This window comes from Apiospora aurea (assembly GCF_038362705.1).
Source record: "Apiospora aurea strain CBS 24483 chromosome Unknown utg000011l_segment0_segment0, whole genome shotgun sequence".
Lineage (NCBI taxonomy): Eukaryota > Fungi > Ascomycota > Sordariomycetes > Amphisphaeriales > Apiosporaceae > Apiospora > Apiospora aurea.
Genome location: NW_027117398.1, coordinates 523943 through 544409, shown reverse-complemented (window position 1 = coordinate 544409; position 20467 = coordinate 523943). Strand labels below are relative to the sequence as shown.

The following is a 20467-nucleotide window of genomic DNA, read 5'->3' as shown; positions in this document are numbered from 1 at the left end:
CTGTACGTTGCTGCAAATACCCTCGACGACCCTGAGCACACCGAGAGCCTGATGCAACGTAACATAGGATGCGGCTCAACATTGTTCCTTTCGGCTGACACGGAGCCCCGTACTGGCTTACTTCCTTTTTGCCACTTCGGCGCCAAGCTGAACTCGCTGATGCCGGAGACTGACTGCTACCCGATAAGGCTGCATATCGGAATCTGGACACGAGACAACGCCATCTGGTAACACATGAACGACAAGGGGCATCGGTTCCTTGGTTGTGAATCCCCAACTTGATGGTGTCGAAACCAAGCCCTAGTCAGGGGACCTGGCCTTCTACCCTGCCCCGATAACAGGGGCTTGCCGCAAGGAAACGCCCCGAAGGACTGTAGAGCGATAATTTAACAAATTCCAAACTGATGCCAGGCTGGCGATTCTGAGTGACGCAAAAGCCATAAATCAACAACACCATCGTTCCGTAGGGGTGTGTTTGCGGGCTCTACCAAGGTCAAGACTTTCAGGAGACCCCAAGGATGTTTCGACTTTGGCAAACCAATTCATGCGGTTGGAAGGGTTGATGTAATGCAGGTTATCTATACCCTGGACGCCATATCGACTTTTGTGTTTCATAGCTGGTCTGGTTTGAACCAACATGAGCTGGCCTGGTGTTGTTGAACTGAAGGTGAGAAAGGATAGCAGCGGAAAGGGGAGTAAGAGGGAATCAACGGCTACACAACTATCTATACTCGTTTTCCCTTAGCGAGAGTCGGAATTGTCCGTCAAATCTGGGGATATCTGAATGTCATCATCATTAAATAATAGCATTGCAACCCAAAATGGAGAGCGGCCCGAATGATCGGCAACCCAACGATAGAGCTGTCGGATCCCACCCGTTTTCGAGCACAGTAGGTCGGAACACTGTACGGCTTGACACAACCAAATGGTCCCTTCCCCCGCACGAGTTCATGGTACGCAGCATGGGACTTTACCTGCCAGCGTACGTGGAAGGCCCCGTCAGGAAGGTATGGCCCCTTCTTTTTCGGTCCGAGCAAGAAGGGTTGCAGCCACTCAATATGCCGATGAACTGTCACAATGCGGGCTATTATGTGGACACACATAGGGCTGGAAGGTCTAGTGTGGACCTCGCATCGTGGGCCTGTATACTCCTCCATTTTCTGATTGGCCAATGTCTCCTATAGCCCCCCCCCACGCGCTATTGGTTTTCTGCTTGCCTGCTTACTACACGCTTGGCAGCCCTGGAGGATGGTTTAATGGATTTTCACAATTTGAAACCAACGAGAGAGATATCACAAATAACCCAAACGCTTTTGATACAATTATCATTGAACCAACAGGCCGGGTCTGGCAAACAAGTTCGCGGTCCCTGCTTGTGGTCAATTCATCCCTTGCCTGGCCGTTCGTCCATGAGCTACGCGGGGTGCAACCCCATCCGCATACCCCCCGCCCACGAACAGCCAATCACGGGCTGAAGGATTGTATCCCTTGCGCCAACAGCCCGCAAACGCATTCCATATTTAGAAGCGGGCTGTACCAACCGATATGCAGTTGGCGTACCCAGCTGAACCAACCCAGTTCTGCTCCTCGTACCCTGAGAATGCTGCGCCGCTGAGCCAGCAAACACACCCATCCAGATGTTGGGTGACATTTTCAGTCGTCCCGCGGGACAGGCGGGATAACATAATTGATATTGTCAAGCAACCCCCAGACCATTGACTCGAGTGGAACAGGTCATTATCGAACATGTCGAGAAGTGGAAGACTTTTATTCGTAGCTATGTAGGAAAGAGGATAGATAGAGAGAGTGGATGGACACCCTAGCAGCTAATGTACGGCGCTCAAGTGGCAGTGTGCCAAAGGATTTAGCAGGCCCGACAATTTGGACAAGACAAGGGGTGACCCCATGTTATTACTGTATATATCCGCCAGGGGGAATGCTCGTTGGTAATGAGATGGCACAACTGCGCCTTGCGTCGTGAAATGTGTGACCCATGGGGACGACCGCCTGATTTTCTCTCTCATGATTGCGAAATTTGGGACGAAAGGGATAGGGCGGTCGGTTCATTTCTTCACCTGGAGCTATCTTCATCGATCCCTTGCTATCCTTCAATATAACACATAACATCAATCACAGCAAGCATGCATCACACCGTCTAACCGAAGGCAACGCAATCTGGAGTTGGGAGTTGGTTTCAAATCAGATACTCCGTTTAACCGCATCAACCATGGATCGATCGGTATCGTTTGGCATTACGACGGTGCTGCTGCCGGGGGAAAGCGCGTCCATCGTCGAGGAGGTCATGAGTATCTTCGTAGGAAACCAGTTCGTGTCGGAGCAGGTCTTGCGGACGATTGGCACCTTGCCTCCTGGGGAAAACTTCTTCCCTTCACCGGTCGACGGGGTGACCGCGACCACTGCAGAAACAGCGACGGGCACCGGGGCTCTTAGGACTGGACTCGCGACCGTTTCCATCGCAGAAATTACTAGTGCTATCTCTGAAGAGACAATGACGACTACGGCTCCTACATCAACTGGTGCAGCGACGGCTGATACGTCGTCCAGCATGACCACTTCTTCAGCACAACTCTACTTTTCGACCACACCAACGAGCACACCAGCTACCACCGATGCTTCCAAAGCCACCACTTCAGCCGTCCACGAGAGTTCAGGCCCAGATGCCGGAGCCATCGCCGGGATCGCGATCGGGTGTGTCGTAGCCGGTGTGCTCCTCGGTTTCGTTGCCGCATGGCTCCTTCCAAGACGGAAGCGTCGCCGATGGCAGCCCCCTCAGTCGGCATCATACTATCCCGTAAAGGACGACACACAGGAGAAGCTCGTACCCATCGCCACACCGGGACCCCCAACAGCCGTAATAACAGCAACCTCTTCCAACTCGACCAGTTCCAGCTGTACGCGAAGCCGGACCGCGAGCTCGTGGCCGAGCTCCGATCCCTGGATCGGACCGTCGGCCGGCATGTGGAGGAGCACTGCCACGCGCAACCTGTCCAAGATGATACAAGCACCAACCCGGAGGATCTGGCCCAGGTTTTGGTCAAGCTCGGAATCGATAACAGTATCAACGAGGATGATGGCACACAACAGCAGTCCCTCTCAGCGAGCCGTCTGAGCTCCCTCGCCCTCGACCCCAGCACGCGCTTCCAGACTTTACGTCACATCATCATGCGCGTTGCTTTTGGTAGCACTGCGTTGCGTTCCGGCTCGTCTATCTCAATGTTACCACCCTTCGTGGCCGCGTTTGGTCGATGCTTGGAAGAATCCGAATCTGAACCCGAACCCGGCCTGCAACGCGGCACCTCGGATGGTACGAGACAAGACATGAACCCCGATAGCACAACTAACCTGCTAACTATATCTACCCTACCAGATTTCTCCACGGCCTTGACCAAATGGCGTCAACTCTCCGTCTTCCTGCTCCGCCACGCAAATCGCACTCCAACCGACCAAGACCGCGCCCCTGTCAGCCCCCTGACCCCCCTCCGAAGACATCAGCACGCAGCAAGCGCAGCAGCTCGCCGTGGAACTGAACCGGTTCCTGGCCCCCTTCGTCGCCGTCGCGGAGGACAGGGACGACGACGAATCGGATACCCTGGCGCGGTACGAGCAGGAGAACGACCTGCGGGAGGCGCTGGTGGAATGCGCCACGCTGGGGTATGTCCTGTTCTCGCAGCCGGCGGAGTATAGTCTCGTCTACTCGGATGGGAAAAAGCGCGTTGCCATGGGGGAGGGTGGTGGAAGTGGCAATAGGGGAGAAGATGGTGGTTTGTCCGGGACTGCAGAGAGTTCGGGACGAGGAGGGGCGGAGGTATGCTTCGCCGCAGATACTTATGTGCCCTGTGGTGGAGGAGGCTGTCAGTAATACTAGCCCCAGTAATATAGGTGCAGCTATCTAATTACCAAACATAGTAAATACCAACTATACCATTGACCTTCTTGATGCTAAGTCAACCGTTTCATTGTGAGATCTTTGGTCGGGAGTTTCTTCGATCCTAATTAGTCCCGAGACACCAAATATTTTTACCTTGGCTGATTCGACGCGACGAAGAGAGGGATAAGAGTCTTTTTTCATTGGAAACCCTTTGCGTCAACCGTAACTTTAGAGAATATATATGCCGGAGAGAACCGCAAGCCAACAGAAGCAAAACTTGGTAGGAAGTATCTTCCACCCTCGCTCCCATACCAGAAGAATCCCGATCCCAAGTAACCCTCACTTCGTAGGCACGGCCACAACAGGCCCCTTCCAATCCCCATCCCCAGTCCCCGTAGCCCTAAGCTTCGCCGCCTCCTCCCCGTCCTCCCCCTCCTCCTTCCCTTCCTCCCCACTCCAAGAACTAAGCGCCAACGGCAGCGGCTTATGATAAACCGTGTACTTGTCCCGGGGCGGGTCCCACGTAATGCTCGTCGGGTACGTGTAGTACTCGCTCCCGTCCTTGCTCCCCGTGGCGGGCGGGTCCCACGACGCCCAGACCGCGGTCTGCGTGTTCAGGAAGCTGTAGCACTGCCGCTCGAACGTGGTGGACGACACCGACGCCGTCGTGCACTGGTACCCGGGCGCGCAGCACCACGCCTGCCGGCTCGTCGTGACCTGGCGGTCGGCGTCGTCGGACGCGGCGACGGTGATGTCGTACGTGCAGGCCGTCGTCCAGTCTTGGAGGCAGGCGGTGCCCGGGTAGGCGAGGGTGATGATGTCTTTGTCTTCGGGGTAGACAGGGTCGGCGTCTTTTGGGGCGGAAGGGGGGGTGGAGTTAGTTATGCATCAAGATTTGGTCAACCAAACGCACAACCTGTCCGCCATCTCGAGATAAAAGAAGAAGAAAAGGGGCAGGGGAATATGAACAGTATGGGGGCCATGGAGAAAATTCATCGTTAAGATGACTCACTTGGATCCGTCTCGAAGACCTTGAAGAAGCTCGGGGGCCGGCACTGCTCCATCTGCGACCAGATCTCGCTGTATCCGCTAGACGCGGTCGTGAACCCCTGGGTGCAGACGATGGCGCCGTACGGCTTGGGGTCCTCGCCCACGATGAAGGGGCAGTAGAGCGAGGGCGACTTGCACGCGTCCTGGCCCGGCTGGCCGCTGGCCTGGAAGGGCGTGGTCTGGGGCGGGAGGGGGTACGCGGTCCCGTCCCGGGTGAAGGTGGAGGTGGTCAACGACATAGTGGTTGATGTCGATCTTCTATGTTGATGCGGAGAGAGGCCGATCTAGGGGGCAACGAGCTGAGTGCGTAGATAGGGGCTGGGCTGGACTGTCAGGGGACGAGACTGCATATTTTGACAAGCGGCAGCCAGAACCATGCCTTTTAAGTAGAAGTGGAAGCCATCGTATTCTATCGCGGCTCGGCACCGTCCCTGTAGCATAGCCCGTCCCTGTTTGCTTCGAGTCCAGTTGACGTCGTACCGGTAAGGCTTTGCGAGCAAGCAAACAAGCTTCCCATCCCGCCCCCTGAGATTAGAGATCCGGCAAAAGTTCCGACGAGGAGCCAATCGCTGTCCATTCTCGGAAGGCAACTAGTCGTACTGATCTGTTAAGCATAGAAGGGTACACCGTACGCGGCTCCGAAACTCGAACTCATAGACAATGGGAAACGGACAGCTCATCATCTGTCCATCCAGCCATCCATACATCCACGTCATCTCCTACCACACATGTATTGTAATCGAATAACATGTCGTCTAACCACATGTGTCAGTTCAGAAACGGCCTGCCTTTGTGGCCAGGTCGAGAACACTCCCGCGAGAAAGCACGTTCTTGTTGTCCCCACCAGATTCACGAATGCAACAGCACCGCGTGCATCCGTTGGTGAAACCGCCCTCAGTGGCCACCACAATCATCTCTCCTGATACCTCCGTGACATACAACGAGGCAGGCAACCGCAGGCGTTTGTTTTGCTTTCGCAACAGGATAACATCGTCTGTGACCCAGTCACCGCTTACTGGCCTCTCACGGTGGCCTTGTACGTAGACGCAGTTTCTCACGGAGGGCTTTGCTTCCCTGTTGCATTGCTTACTGACTAGCATGCGCACCTCGGATCGCACCATAACGTGACACTGAAGGTACCGTCATTGCTGGTATTGTAGACATGCAACTTATTACTCAACCCATTGATATACCCAATTAAATCCGCCTGGTAGCATCTACACACATATGACCCCAAACATCTCATGTACATACCCAAGAGAAGATCCAATAGGTCGCTCAAATAAAGAGCTTCTTCCCATGGTACTTAGTCCTCCCCTCATAATCCTCCGCCGCCGCCGCGACCGACGCCGTCCTCTCGGGGAACCCCTTGAACGAAACGGCATACGTAGCGACCGAGTGCGCCACCAGCTTCGAGTTGAGCTCCCACGCCGTCATGTTGACGTTGCCGACGTCGTCGCACAGCTGGTGGTAGCACGGGTCGTACCAGTCGCCCGCCTTGCCGCCGTACATCTTCTCCTCTTCCTTGGTCTTGACGCCCTCGGCGCCCGTCGCGATGCCGCCCGCGGGGATGCCCGCGCGGATGAAGCCGTCGTAGTCGCTGCGGCCGTCGAAGGGGATGAAGGAGTAGTTCAGGCCTTGGGACTCGTACCAGTCCACGTACAGGTCCCGCAGCTCCTGCGAGCCGGTGGGGTTCGCCTCGTTGGTCGCGTTGTAGATCTGGTAGGCGAAGTTGGGGCTGCCCAGCATGTCGTAGTCCATGAACAGGCGGATCTTCTGGTTCTCCTCGTCGGACAGCGTGCTGGCGTAGTAGTCCGAGCCCAGAAGGCCCTCCTCCTCGGCGGCCCACCAGGCGAAGCGGACGCAGTTGTTGACGCTGAACTTGGTGAGCTGCGTCGCAATCTCCAGCAGGGTCATGCTGCCGGAGCCGTCGTCGTTGATGCCGGGGCCGGCCGTGACACTGTCACTGTGGCCACCGAGCATGACGCAGTTGTTGGGGTCACCCTCCGTCGTCTGGGCGACGATGTTATCGGTCAGCGTGGTCTTGACCTCGGCGTCAATGTAGGCGATCGCGTCAACTTTGTCGCCCTTCTCGAGCTTCTTGATGACGGGCGCAGCCTCGGCGTCCGAGATGCCGAAGGTGGCGACGTGATTGTCGGACGGAGTACCGAGGGTTCCGTGCACCTCACCCTCCTCGTTGTTGTAGACAATGGCAGCAACGGCGCCCGCGCGGCCGGCGAACTCCGACTTGGTGCCGAAGGAGCACTTGCCCCGCATGACCAGGGCAATGTTGCCCTCGAGGAGGGCAGGGTAGTCCGCAGCATCGCAGCCCTGGTTGGGAACCAAGACGAGGTTGCCGTGGACGGGCTCCTTGTGCTTGGTGGGCGGGGTCAGGGACATGGGCTCCGCGGACTTGGGCACCTCATCACCGATAACCAGGCGGAACTCGGACACGCGTCCGGTCACCGCAGGAAAGGCCTGGTACGAGAGGTTGTAGTAGTCGCCAAACTTGGCAATGGTCGAGTAGATGTAGGCCAGAGTGCCAAGGTGGCCTGGAAATAGCATTAGCGGCCGATATCGGTTGAAGGTGGAAGATAGGTAGATGTCACAAACCGTCGCTTCCGATGACTCTGGTCGGGTGGTTGTACTCCTCCTCGCCGAGCTTGGCAATCTCGTAGAGGTTCTTCGCGCGACGGAGCAGATGCTCGCCCTTGATGCTGTCCTGCAGAGCCTTGGAGCTCACGAGCGGCCGCTTCGACGAATGGCCTGCGGCAGCAGCTGGTGCGGCTACAGGCGAGTCATCCGAGGACATGGGCTGTTGGATGCCATAAGCGGAGGCGGTGCTAAGCAGCGCGGCGCTGCAGGCCAGATGGCGCGTGAATCCCACCATGGCGACGAGTGAGTGGTATTAGGGCCCTAGGCTGCTCCTCCCGACGACGAATGTTTTAGAATGAACGGGAAAGGAGTGTTTGATTAAAGATGAAGGAGAGACGAAGACATCAGATCAGATACGAACGACGAGTCGATGAACCGAATGTTGGCATGCGTCATCGAACAGCCTCGGTTTATCGACTCGTGACCCTTCCTGTCTCAACCCCAGCCACTGCCTGATAGCGCCAGGCCCCTTCCAGCCAAGCGCTGTGGGGAGGCCCAAAGATAAGCGATGCAGGAACCCGCCGCGTTATTGAACACTGAACCACTCAATGGCGTGCTACGGCGCATCTTACAGCGCATCTTACTTGTAGTACAGCGCATCTGCAGTAGCATCGCGTTCATTAATAAATGGATTGAAACATCTACAACTCTACACGAACGTGTCTGAGAAACCAATGCACCGGATGAACTGCATGCTTGCAACAATCTTCCAACTGCAATGCTCTGCACGCGATACCAACCACGAAAACAGCGATAGGAGTTGGTGGAGAGCTAGCTGCCTTGTGACCAAAACGCTCAGATCATCAACGGATCCTCAACTTTTGTTGATGCATTGGAAGCCATTTCAATGATGCATTCTGGCCATGTACACCGCCAACAAGCGTAATGGTGGAAGTATGTACAAGAATGTTATTTTTTGATGCTGATAAACGCCCAAAGAGGCAATGAATACCAGCGCATATGTGATCCGCCTTCTTCCTCCCGAGCCAAAAAAAAAGTAGCAGCAAAAGGTATCTGTAGGCAAATAATCAAGTAAGAATCGTCAAGAACGTCGTCAAGCAGTTAATCAATCATCCACTGAATGAATCCCCCTCTCTCTCCTCCCCAATCAACCTGCAGCCTCACTCTCCACCAAAAGCTTCCCCATAACCACCACAACCCGCCCCGTCCTCTCCAAACCTCCCCCGTTTCGTTTCGTCATCTCCCTTTCTTTCTGCCTTCCTTCCTTTCGTTCGTTCTCCCCCCTTTCCGTGAATGTTCTTTTTTATTAGAACTTCTTCTCTTCCAGGTACGCCTTCAAATCCGCCCCCTGCCGCTCCTGCAGCGCCTGCATCTGCCCCCGCAGCAGCTTGAACGTCTCGGTCGACTTGCCGTCGTAGTACGTCTCCCAGCTGACGAGGCGCGTATACCCCTCGCCCGCGTCCGTCACGACGTTGGGGTGCTCGGACCGGATGAGCTCGTCGGCCACCGACAGGTCGGACCGCCACGCGTTCATGAGGTACCCGTTATCCGTTCCGGTCTTCTTCGTTGTCGAGGCCGAGGCCGAGTCAGAGTCGGGCCCGTTCGTCGTGCGATTGCCCGGCGTGGTGACTTCGACGCCGCGCATCACCGTGAGCACCTCGGGCCCCGTCGTCACGACGCCCTCGCCGCCCAGCCCGTGGAACGTGAACGTGAGCGCCATGCCCTCGTAGACGCGCGAGGCCGGACGCACGGCCTCGACGTCGGTCACGTAGCTGTTCCAGTCGCGGTAGCGGCCAAAGTCGAGCAGCGCGTCGTAGACGGCGCGCGGCGCCGCCCGGATCAGCGTCTCGGAGCAGACCATCCAGGCGCGGTCCTTGGTGCCGTACGTCGGCGTCGGCAGCACCGTCACCGTCTGGTTGCTCTGGCCGCTCATGTTGTTGGGGCAGCGCAGGTTGCCCCAGTGGATGCCGTCGGTGGTGCCGTTGCTGTAGGCATACTGCTTGCTGCTGCCGGTGGTGTTGTAGTGGTGGTAGCTGCTGCTGCTGGTCGTCATGGTCGTAACGTTTTGGGCGTCGGCGGCGGCGCCGTTGCTGTAATGCGGCGGCGCCTCGACGGCGTACAGACCGACGGGCTTCGCGTCGACGGCGACGGCGGCGAGGGAGAGGAAGCCCGCAAGCGCGGACAGGTTCGATGGCGACAGCATCGTGTATAGTATTACTCGGGTATTAGTGGGTAAGTAGTGATAGGCGAGATTTATCACAGGTAAAGATCGGACGGAAAGCAAGAGCAATTCCTAGTGTACGCGAGTGAGTGAATGAGGTGCCCAAAACCGGTAAGGAATCGACACGATGCCAGATGGGCGGGCGACTATCATGCCTTTATTGGTTTCTAGCCTGGCCGCCCCCCCTCTCTTCCCCTTCTTCCTCGATTGAGCGGTGATGGCGGTGCCATGGGGGAGAGAGCGGCGAAGCTCCTTTCGGTCGGTAGCTGCGCATGGGTTCGCCCTGCTGGCCCCGGCCCATCCCCTAACCCATGGTCGCGATCATGGGTGTTGCTTCAATTTCAAGTAAGAGTAGGGGTTCGCGGGTGGGAGCGCGGCTCCACAAATGGGCCTCATCTTAAATTGAGAGACATTTTTCCTTTCTTCTTCCTTCGATTTCGACTCGCTCGGAAATTTGAATAGGGAAAGGGAATCGTCAGATCGCATGGGGCAACCGGATCGGGCCTCGATCAAAAAGCAATATGGCCACATCCTCTAGCCCAAAAGAAATGTCAGGTCTTGGCAATCGTGGTGGTATCATCCCGTCCCTGCCGAGCATCCCGTCCATCGTGTGCCGATGCCCTCCCGAAATGAGCAGGGCAGCGACATGCTCAATAGCTAGCTAGATTGAATCCGGGAGCAAAAGTTTGAATGCGCTGGCATTGGTTCTGTTTCATCTCCCATCTAGCCATGGCTGCTCGCTAGTACCTACAAGTGAGCCTGCCCGAACATAACCTGGGCTTCGACATATCTGGGGTGGCCGAGATTGGTCCGTCCCCTCCAGATCGTCATCCTTTCCGTCTCTCAACCATAGAAGCGACGCCGGTGTCACATCCAGCTCAAGTTGCCAACGACCCGACCTTGTTTCCGAGTGTCCCAAAAATAACCAGATCGCCACGCATTTTCCCCATACTCATACAAGACTAGACCTGCTCGTGTCGAGCTGTTCATAGAACCCAGAACCAGACACGCCAACGAACACCGGCCCAGCAGCCAGCCCTGTAGCTCACCTGATACTGATGCTCCCACAATCTTAAAGGCAACGGGCGCTCAGCACATGCGCCCTCCCAAATTAGTAATACAACAATGGCTCACGGAGTACCCGCTTCTTACCCTCAATCCACGCGGCCGATGCTCTTCATAATCTTGATAAGGTCGTCGATGCGACCTTCGTACCGCTCCCGCTGCTGCGCGAGCTCTTGCTCGTACTTGGCCTTGACGGCTCGGATCTCGGCGTCGTGCCGCTCCTGTTCCGTCCGGAGCACCTCTTGGAACTCCTCCTCCATCGTATGAATGGTCTTCTGCAGGTCGTGATCAACACTAACGCTGCCGCCGCGGCCGCCGGCTCCGGTATTTGGCCTAGCAGTCGCCATCGCCGCAGCAACCGCGGCGTTTCCTCTAGCTCTACCTTCGTCGGCGCCGCCGGCAGTGCCAGTCCTCTGCCGCTTGGCGGGTGGCGCCCGTCCGCCGACGAGGATGCTGCTGCGGAAATCTGGCTCGCGATCCGAAGATTCTGACTGTGCTTCGTCCTCTGCATGGCCGGGTATATCGGATTCTACAAGCATGAGCAAGCCGTTGGTGTGGTCATGTGACGTCTGCTGCTGCTGAGAAGAAGAGTTTCGTCCAGCAGTGCTCCGCCGGGCCCGCCGCCGGCGCTTGCTACCCTCTTGTTGTGCAACGTCGTGCTCGTAGTCCTTCTTACTTCGGGGCGGCCCGCACTCAAATCCCTTCTCAATGCAGCGCTCGCACTTTTGCGGCCACTTCCTGCCCAATGGCCGGCACTAGATAAGAGATCGGTGAGTTGGAGACGAATGGCCGGCAACAGCAAGAGTACAGAACTTACTGTCTGGTGGTGTCGGCGACACGTGTCGCATTTGAGGCGGTTTCGAAAAAGCGCCGAAGCGACAGCAGGCTCCGTCTCGCTCGTAGAACCCCGCGTGGACGCGCCCTCGCCTTTGACTTCGATGGTAGACGCGCTGGTCGCGGGGCGTGGCAGGCGACATTGGATGCCGTGATCTATGCATCTGTCGCACTGGTCATCATCGCGCTTCCATGTACACTGCGAGATGGGTTAGTATTGCACGACATAAAAACACCGACGGGTGATATATGGATGGTCAGGATCAAAGACAAGGAGGCACGCAAGCAAAAGCAAAAAAAAGCAGAGACATTACCTCTTCGTCGTACGTGCTACACGTGCTACACGTTTTGGCAGCTGCTGTTCCAGGAGCAGGCGCCATCTTCCACAGCGGGCTAACCCAGAGCAGAGAGCTCGTTTCAAGGGAGGATCCGAGTCAAGTAGCCCACGCCAGCAGAGCTCAGGCCAGCACGCAATAAGAATGAACAATATTGTATACTGAGAAGCGTTGCTCATCCGAATTGGACGGTTTAGATAGAGCAAACCTGCAACGGCAATGCTCGGGACGATTGCAACGGTTTGACGCGTCGGTTTGCTCGAGATGCCAGTCCGATTGCGTGTGGAGTTGGTCTGTCTTCCATTGTCTGCACGCGTCGTTGGAGCCGAAAAGTCAATATTGGAACGGTTTTAGACGCGACCTAAAAAAAAAAAAAAAAAGCATGAGCCATGATGAACAACAAGGTGCCGAAGGACATGGGCCAAAAAAAGCAATGACTGCCCTACAATCTGGCCCAGCAACTGCATCAATGCAACCAGAGAAATAAACCAGAGGAAAAGATGCAATGTGATATCTGACCTGCATAGGTAAAGCTTTGGCATCATAGATCAAGTAAGATACGGAAAGAATGAAATGCAGGACAGTATATATATACATATATATTATAAAAAAAATAAAAAAAGACGAATAGGCGACAAAAGTACCAAAACATGCATATGTGCTTATTGCGATACATGGCAAAAAGAACAGAAGATCCTATTTAATCTGTGACAAGAGGGGGATTCGAACCCCCGCCAGTTTCCTGACTCGAATTGTTACCATCTGCTGATGGTCAAGCTTCCGCTTGAGTCGAGCGCCTTAGACCGCTCGGCCATCTTGCCTGTTGATTGATGGAGGTTGGTTTGCTTATCCCCCCACCTAGTACAATGACAAAGTTCTAGACCGAATTTTCCGCATCTTGCATTCAATTGTTGGTTTACGGAACGTCGCAAGCCTTTTTGTCATCGGGTGCATTGCTGGCTGTCGTACTAACTCCTTCTCGGTTGACTGCCAAATACTTCTATATATACTCACAGTATGCTCTGGATATCTCGATTGACACATCTTGAAGCGACCTCACGCAATACGCGCCGTCTCCATGCCTCAATTCTACATGATCAACGTTAATCAGTAAAACGCTATCTAGCTTGCCCGCGTAACTAGGCAGCGTAGCGACGACACCCTTCCATGCCAATGCAAACTCCTCAACTCCATATCCGATGCTGCTTGCAAATGCCCTCTCTCCCCGCTTCCGGTGATATGATACACAAACAACACCATCATGCCCCGACTCTATCTATATACATACATGCATCGATCATTTCCTTACTTCATTACTTTTAACTCAGCAGCTCCTTGATATCCTCAATCCGCGCCAACTTCTTCTCCTCATCCGTCATCATGCCCAGCGACGTCGCGATAAACTTCTTGCGGTCCTGCACCTTCAGCATGCGCTCCTCGACGCTGTCCTTGGCAATAAATCGATACACCTTCACTTCGTCGTCCTGGCCCATGCGGTGCACGCGATCAATAGCCTGCGCCTCGACCGCGAAGCTCCACCAGGGGTCCATCATGTAGACGCGCTTCGCCTGCGTCAAGTTCAATCCGACGCCTCCCGCGCGAAGACTAATCAGCAGGATAGTGAACCGGTTTGACGCGCGGAACTCCTCCAGCACCGCGGCACGCGCCTTCTGCGCCATCGTTCCGTCAAGCCGCAGGAAGCGCATGTTGGCGCGCGTCAGAGCCGGCTCGATCAGCGACATGAACGACGTGAACTGGCTAAACACGACCGACTTCATCACGGGGTGCTCCTTACGCAGGGCCCGCAGGTGCTTGATCAGCGCCACCACCTTGGACGACGACTCGTTCACCCCCAGCCGCTGCAGACTGATCTTGGGTGTTGAACTGCCCGCGTTCGGATCGTCATCGTGGCGCACGACCTCGAATAAGTCTCGGAGACTAAGTGGTTCCCGACAATTGAAACATCTTGGCGTCTGGTGTCGGTCCATCGAGTGCTTGATATAGTCAAGCAAGCACTTCTTACAAGCAGAGTGCCAACAACCAGTGACCGTCTGCTCGATCATGGGCTCCTCCGAACAAACGGGGCACTCGTTGCTAGCCTCGTCCCGGATCTGTTGGAGAACATGTGCCCCAAATGTGTTCGCGTTCTTCTCCACATCCGTATTTGCTGTGAACTGTTCGATGAGGGACTGGAGGTCCATATCGTCGGACAGTCCCGCTGCAGCATCCGCTTGTGCCCCCGCCTCCTCTTCATCGGCCACAATGTCCTGATTGCGCACAAGAAGCGGATGACAACAGGATTGACGGAGGCGGAGAATTTGGGCAAAGATGGTCGTGTATGCCTTCATGACCGTACCCTTCTCGATGTTGTTCGAGAAAGTGCGCTTCGCGCGCGTGAAAATGTGTTCGTAGACGCTACGCTCGGTCTCCGATAGCTCAACATCCACAATCTCAATAGTTTTAGGGGGCAAAGGTACAAGAAATTTTCCGTCAGGGGTCTTCATATCCTTGGTACGTCGCATGACGAGAGGTTCCAAGACGGTTTGGACCACATCCAGAGCCCGCATGAAGTCTTTCGACTCGAAGGGCACAGTAATGAACGTCCGCCAGAAGGAGAAGTTGTTCCACGGTTCTACCCTAAGGAACCGGATAAGACTGAACAGATCTTCCAGGCGGTTGACGATAGGCGTTCCCGTCAGTACCCACCGATGCTCCGCATTCAACTCGTAACAAGCTTTGGACGTCTTCGACTGTCGGTTCTTGATGTTATGTCCCTCGTCGAGAATGACGCGGAAGAAGTTCAAGGAGAACAGGCCAGTGTGAAAGCTTCGGAAGCCTTTCTTGTTGATCTGGGTAAACTCAGAGAGCACCACGCCGTAACTGGTGATGATGACATCTGGGGCCGAAGCAATGTTGGACGCCGCGCACATGGACTGCAAATCGGCAACTTTTTCATTGCCATAGTAGACCATTGACTTCAATGTTCCCTCCTTGGAGGCAGCCTCTGCCTCGCTTTGCCACTGCGCCAAAAGCGACATTGGTGCGATTACTAAGGTAGTCTTGGGAGCAGCGACAACGTAGCTAGATTTATTCGACAAGCGTGAGAGTTGATTAACTGAATCGATAGGGTTCGTCGCAGCATTCTTGGCCGCTTCTGACTTGTGAGTATGAATCAAACTCAGCATCTGGATCGTCTTGCCCAGCCCCATTTCATCGGCCAGAATACCTAGCAGCAGTTAGTGGATGCAACACAGCAAAAGGAACAGCGATAGGAACCCACCACCAAGGCAGTGTTGCTCTTGTTCTGGGAACTGCAGAGACATTTCACCGGAGTAGGGATTGACATAGAAACACGGTTGCCCCTCTACTTGAACAGTATCCTTGTCGTCGCAGTCTTTGGTCGGCCAAGAATATTCTTCCCATAGCGGATGCATCGAGACTCCCCGGTCCTCGTTCTTTTGGTCTTTCTCCTTTGAGAGCATCCAATGTAGAGACTGTTTCTGGTAGGGGCGAAGATCCATGGCAAATGTGTCTGCAGGCTCGGCTTCAGGGGTGTTAAAATCAAAGGACTGCGCCTTACGATACAGAGCATCTAGCTGCCCCTGCTCTAGCTCCTCGCCTTCCTCCGCATCGGATGACGGGGGTGAAGAGCCCGGAGGGTTATTTCCGTTTTTGGTGTTGGTATTGGCTTTCTCCTTCTTTTCATCGGCCTCAGCAGCATCAAGAAGCCCTTGCCGACCGTTTTTCGCTACTTCGTTTGCCCGAGTTGGCGCGAGGTTGATCTCCTTGAACAGCTTCACGAGAGAGATCTGTCGGAGCCTGAGATCACGTTCCTGGGTCGTTTCCTTGGACTCGAAAAAAGCGGTTGTCCGGTTTGCGGCCAAGTCGACCTTGCCATTCTCGAAAGCAGACTTGATTATATATGCCTTAAGCTGCAGATAGACAGTCTCGTTCGTGCGAAGTCGGTCTGGAGCATAGAAGCATGTGCCCTCGAACTTGCAGACGCCTTGGTCAATCAACGAGGACACCCAGTTGGCCGTCTCTTTAGCTAGTCGTCCAATCTCCGTGCCCTTCGCATCTGTAAACCGTACAATCACATCGTTCCGGTCACGACCAGGCCGGGGCTGCTGCATCTTCTCTCGCGTGATCCGCACGGGATCGCCGAACTTGAGTAAATCTGTTCCACTCCTCGTTGCCCAGCCCTCTGCACCGAATGCACCAATGTATCGCGACTCGGGAATCGATTCCCGTTTTGCAACGCGGGAGAGGTACGGTTGCATGAGATCTAGGGCTCGACGGTTTTCGGCCACTCTCTGCGCTTCTTTCTGCTCTTCCTCGGCTGTAAGGGTGTAGCGAATCGGCTGCGTGGCGGATTTCAGACGGGCGCGGCCCTGCTCCCTTAAAAGATCCAGCTGGTGCCGGTAGAGGAGCCGTTTCTGCGCTTCGGCTTCTTCGTCGGTTTGAGAAATCTGCTGCGTGGCGGGTTTCGCTGCCGGCGAGGCTTTCATTAACTTCTTGTACGTTCCATCGAAGTACATGTTCACGGCCTTTTGAATGTCGCCGCGGCAACTGCGACGCAGGACGTCGATGACTTCCGGTTCGACTTCATTGCCAATGAAGCTCTCGAACGTGGCTAGGTCGAAGGCAATTGGGGGTTCATCGCGGGCGGCATTGGGACGGTTCAATGAAGCATCTTGGGCGGGCCTCTCGGGCAGAGGTGGCTGTTGCTGTGGTGGAGGGGCAGCGCTGGTTTGTGAGGTCGCGGCGGCGGCGTTGTTGGCAGTGCCTGGGTAGACCAGATCCTCAACGGGATCTGAGAAAAACCGCCGTTTCTTGGTCGGGGGCTCTTCTGAATCTTGCCAGCTCATAGTCGCACTGAAGACAAGATGCAGGTTTGTTGGTGTCTTTGCCTTTTGAAAGTCCCGGCTCGCTCCAGGGTAGATGGGTTGGGATCATAGACGCGGAATGCTCCAAGCTATTGTCTTTAATTGGAACGCGCTTTCCGTACTTCCCTTGTCGCGTAGGTCATGTGATCGTGTTTAAGTGGAATTGAGGGAAGCTGCAACCAATTGGCGCCGGTGAATTTCAACAAACCAGCAAAAGTGATATCATGCCGGCATCTCGTTGAGGGCAGCAACCATTGATCCTTCCGAGAAGAGAAAGAGGGACACGCCGCTGCACCACTTTGTAATCTGTGTTTTCGGTGCCTAATTGATTAGAGGCAATGGGCTTATATTAGACAAGATCGACCCCCCAAGAGCTCCAGATGTATCGTGTGAGATTAGCGCAGCCGGCCCGGCAATGGCCCAGGGCATGGCGACAAGGCGCATGCTCCCAAAGATCTTATGTCACCAATGCCGAAATTGAAGGTGCCCGGAAATACTGCGTTGATCAATTAAGGTAGGGCTTCCTTTTGTTAGGTATACTATACCACTGAACAATGCTTATACAAAAGTAGGAAATCAGACTATGATTCATATCTCATCCGGAATTTCGTCCCCAAGTTCCGCCAGGATGCCTATGATGCGCTGCGCGCCTTCAATTTGGAGCTGGTGCGTCTCCCAGAGCTCGTCTCGAACCCGACAATCGGGCAGATGCGCATGCAGTTCTGGCGCGACGCCGTCAACAACACCTTCGCCGGCAAGCCGCCCAAGGAGCCCATCATGATCCTGCTGCACAAAGTCCTCCAGGAGCTCGCCGAGTTCCCCGACAGCAGCCCGACCTCGATCAAGTTCTGGATGCTGCGCCTCATCAGCACGCGCGAGAAGTACATGGACAACCGCCCCTTCACCAACCTGGCCGCGCTCGAGGAGTACGCCGAGAACACGTACTCGACGCTCATGTACTCGACCCTGGCCGCGCTGCCCATCCAGTCCATGCACGTCGACCACCTGGCCAGCCACATCGGCAAGGCCTGCGGCATCGTGGCCGTCCTGCGCGGGATCCCCTTCCTCGCGGCGCCCGCGCCGCCCGTCAAGTCGCCCTCGGGCACCGACGTGGGCGGCGGGCGTAACCCCGTGCTCCTGCTGCCGCTCGACATCATGGCCGAGGCCGGCCTGAAGGAGGAGGACGTGTACCGGCAGGGGCCCCAAGCCGCCGGGTTCCAGGACGCCGTCTTCCAGGTCGCCACGCGCGCCAACGACCACCTGATCACGGCGCGGGAGATGCTGAAGAACCTACAGGCCGGCGAGGACCCCGGCCACGAGTACGAACACCGGGCCGAGGCGGAGCACGATCATCATCACGTCATGGAAGCGGAGGCAGAGGGGGACAGCACCAAGCGCGACATAAGGCGAGGCTTCGGGGTGCTGCTCGAGGGCGTACCCGCCAGCGACTACCTGGCCAGACTAGAGGCGACGAACTTTGACCCGTTTGCGGTACGAAGCGGTGGATGGAAACTGCCATGGAGAATCTGGAGAGCCATGAAGGCCCAGCAGCTCTAGGCTGACGTATTCGCAATGCTTCTCCGGCTACTAAAATGGCCAGGGGTGAGTTGTCACTGATATCATCAACTCCATGTACGATCACAGATCCTCTGTACACCAAAATGTAGAATATAGAGTCACATCCCATACATGCTCGCTAGCCCTTCCCCGATCATCAGATAAGATAGCGACCGGTCTGCATCACACAGACCAGTGTTTGCGATCTGTGATCACAAGGCACCAGGCAGGCTTGCAGCGCCGCAGAAAGGGCGCTCCCGCAAGCTGGTTCCCTGTTCTGGAAATCGCAGCCGTCCGAGGGGTGACCCCTGCACAGGATTTTCTTAGATCAGAGAAATTTTGCAGACCGGTGCGATCGCTGCCCCACCGGCGCCGCAACAGCCAAACTGGTCTTCACGATGGCTTCAAAATCCCTCGATTTCTGTGCCTGCGACCATGTACTTCCTTCTTTTTCCTGTCGCTCCATCTCTCGCTCCACAGGATGAAACAAGTGTTAAAAAGTTGAAGGGAAAAAAACTTGGAAACTGTGTTTCTCTTTCCCTCCACGCCCGTACCGCCCCCCCTGTGGATTCGCCCCCGAAAGGGCCGAACGTCAACCTTCCCAACTCGTCGATTTCTGGTCAAACCCGGCCGCTCCATTAAGTAATCGGCGCTTCACCTTGAGACCTTGGGAAGGGAAACTCCACTTCCCGAAGCAAAGCGATGTGCACTCCCCAAGCGTACCAAGCAATGGCGACATCAGCCTTGTCCGAAGAACGTCTAGAACGTGCCCTCGGTAGCTTGGGGCGGCTCTGCGGAGTCGTTTCCCTTACCCAAGCCTTACGTGTCAAAGTAAAGGCGTGCGGTGCAGTGCACTGCCAGTTGCTCGCCAGCCCTCCTTTCGACCCCCCACCCACATACACACCGTTCGTAAAAGTGCCCGATGGCTGACTGGGCGGCCGGCCGGGTCTCCCTCCAAAAAATCATGGTCGCATGTCGAACTCATTGGCTGCGAGTGCAGGACCGGCCGTTTCCGATACATGATACATGCTTTCTCTCGTAGTACATTGTGATCCTTCAGGAGGGAGGAAGGGATGGAGGGAGGAGTGGTCGTAACACGCACACATACACGCACGCATTGCGATGCTGCGACCACACCTTCTTCCCGCTGCGGGTCGGAGCATCACACGCAAACACATGATACCGCGTGTCGCAGCTCGCCTTCTGTCTGGCTGGCTGTGTAGTCCCGATCTTCACGAATAGCTTCGCAAGATGCAAGCCACCGAATCAGCAGCCATAGTAGCTGCCTCACCTTCTTTCTCCTCCTCCCCCACCATAGTGTGTGCACGTCGTATCGTCGCCATCAGCTCCGGTGAGGCGTGAATGTGCTGGACGAATGACGGAAGGGAGATGCAGCACAAGGAGTTTCTGTTCCTGAATTCAAGTAAGCGAAAAAAAAAAAAACTGGTCGCCTCCGGACTGGGACCCAATTGGAATCTTCCCGACGAAGAGTTCTGACGATGAAAAGACAATTCCCAGGCTCTCTCCCAAGGAAAAGCCTGGGAGAAAGGATCGGCCATTAGGTAACAGTTGGATAATAGCTTCATGCGTTTTCCCCTTTGGGAAACTCGATGCGCTCTGAGTGGTTGAGAGCTGTCTCGTGCCAAGCATCACAAGGGAAAAGTATGGGCAGGAGCTGCAACGAGCCCAGGAGAAATCAGGAAAGGATTGTCGAGTTGAAGCAATATTCTGGAGGAAACTCTCCCATATTTTCTCCGTCGAACAGGACTTTGGTGAATCATGCTGGAGTGTCAATAAACAGCACGGATAAATGTACGCGTAAATAGGAATTCGGAGGTGTCGCCAGCTTGGCGTCATCTGGGCTGATTGCTTCGCACACACCGAAAGTGGCATGACTCCCCGACCACCGACCGACCGACCGACCCAAGTCTGGGGAAGCTAGAATGAGGGCGCGCGCAAGGGCGGCAAGGCAAGGCGGGCGGGCAGGCGTTGGGGAAATCTCGGGGAAGCTATC

The 20467-nt window shown here is 55.5% G+C and overlaps 7 protein-coding genes across 7 annotated transcripts; 2 read left to right on the top strand and 5 right to left on the bottom strand.

Annotated features, from left to right (window-relative positions):
- Nucleotides 1-2227: 2227 nt before the first annotated feature.
- PG986_015149 (uncharacterized protein) lies at nucleotides 2228-3880 on the top strand (the record flags this gene model as incomplete). Its single annotated transcript, XM_066851371.1, has 4 exons — nucleotides 2228-2839; nucleotides 2905-3325; nucleotides 3389-3480; nucleotides 3521-3880. 4 exons carry the CDS (start codon nucleotides 2228-2230, stop codon nucleotides 3878-3880), a joined length of 1485 nt encoding a protein of 494 aa, XP_066692460.1.
- Nucleotides 3881-4228: 348 nt separating this feature from the next.
- On the bottom strand, nucleotides 4229-5178 carry PG986_015148 (uncharacterized protein; the record flags this gene model as incomplete). Its single annotated transcript, XM_066851370.1, has 2 exons — nucleotides 4229-4740; nucleotides 4902-5178. 2 exons carry the CDS (start codon nucleotides 5176-5178, stop codon nucleotides 4229-4231), a joined length of 789 nt encoding a protein of 262 aa, XP_066692459.1.
- Nucleotides 5179-6217: 1039 nt separating this feature from the next.
- On the bottom strand, nucleotides 6218-7829 carry PG986_015147 (aminopeptidase Y precursor; the record flags this gene model as incomplete). The annotated part of the gene is made up of 2 exons (XM_066851369.1): nucleotides 6218-7491; nucleotides 7553-7829. 2 exons carry the CDS (start codon nucleotides 7827-7829, stop codon nucleotides 6218-6220), a joined length of 1551 nt encoding a protein of 516 aa, XP_066692458.1.
- A 1032-nt stretch (nucleotides 7830-8861) lies between these two features.
- On the bottom strand, nucleotides 8862-9758 carry PG986_015146 (uncharacterized protein; the record flags this gene model as incomplete). Its single annotated transcript, XM_066851368.1, has 1 exon — nucleotides 8862-9758. One exon carries the CDS (start codon nucleotides 9756-9758, stop codon nucleotides 8862-8864), a length of 897 nt encoding a protein of 298 aa, XP_066692457.1.
- Nucleotides 9759-10930: 1172 nt separating this feature from the next.
- On the bottom strand, nucleotides 10931-12055 carry PG986_015145 (ankyrin; the record flags this gene model as incomplete). Its single annotated transcript, XM_066851367.1, has 3 exons — nucleotides 10931-11596; nucleotides 11659-11874; nucleotides 11990-12055. 3 exons carry the CDS (start codon nucleotides 12053-12055, stop codon nucleotides 10931-10933), a joined length of 948 nt encoding a protein of 315 aa, XP_066692456.1.
- Nucleotides 12056-13329: 1274 nt separating this feature from the next.
- PG986_015144 (DNA repair protein) lies at nucleotides 13330-16878 on the bottom strand (the record flags this gene model as incomplete). Its single annotated transcript, XM_066851366.1, has 2 exons — nucleotides 13330-15236; nucleotides 15291-16878. The coding sequence occupies 2 exons, from the start codon at nucleotides 16876-16878 to the stop codon at nucleotides 13330-13332; spliced, it is 3495 nt and encodes a 1164-aa protein (XP_066692455.1).
- Nucleotides 16879-17276: 398 nt separating this feature from the next.
- PG986_015143 (squalene/phytoene synthase) lies at nucleotides 17277-18453 on the top strand (the record flags this gene model as incomplete). Its single annotated transcript, XM_066851365.1, has 2 exons — nucleotides 17277-17410; nucleotides 17469-18453. 2 exons carry the CDS (start codon nucleotides 17277-17279, stop codon nucleotides 18451-18453), a joined length of 1119 nt encoding a protein of 372 aa, XP_066692454.1.
- Between the last annotated feature and the right edge of the window lie 2014 nt (nucleotides 18454-20467).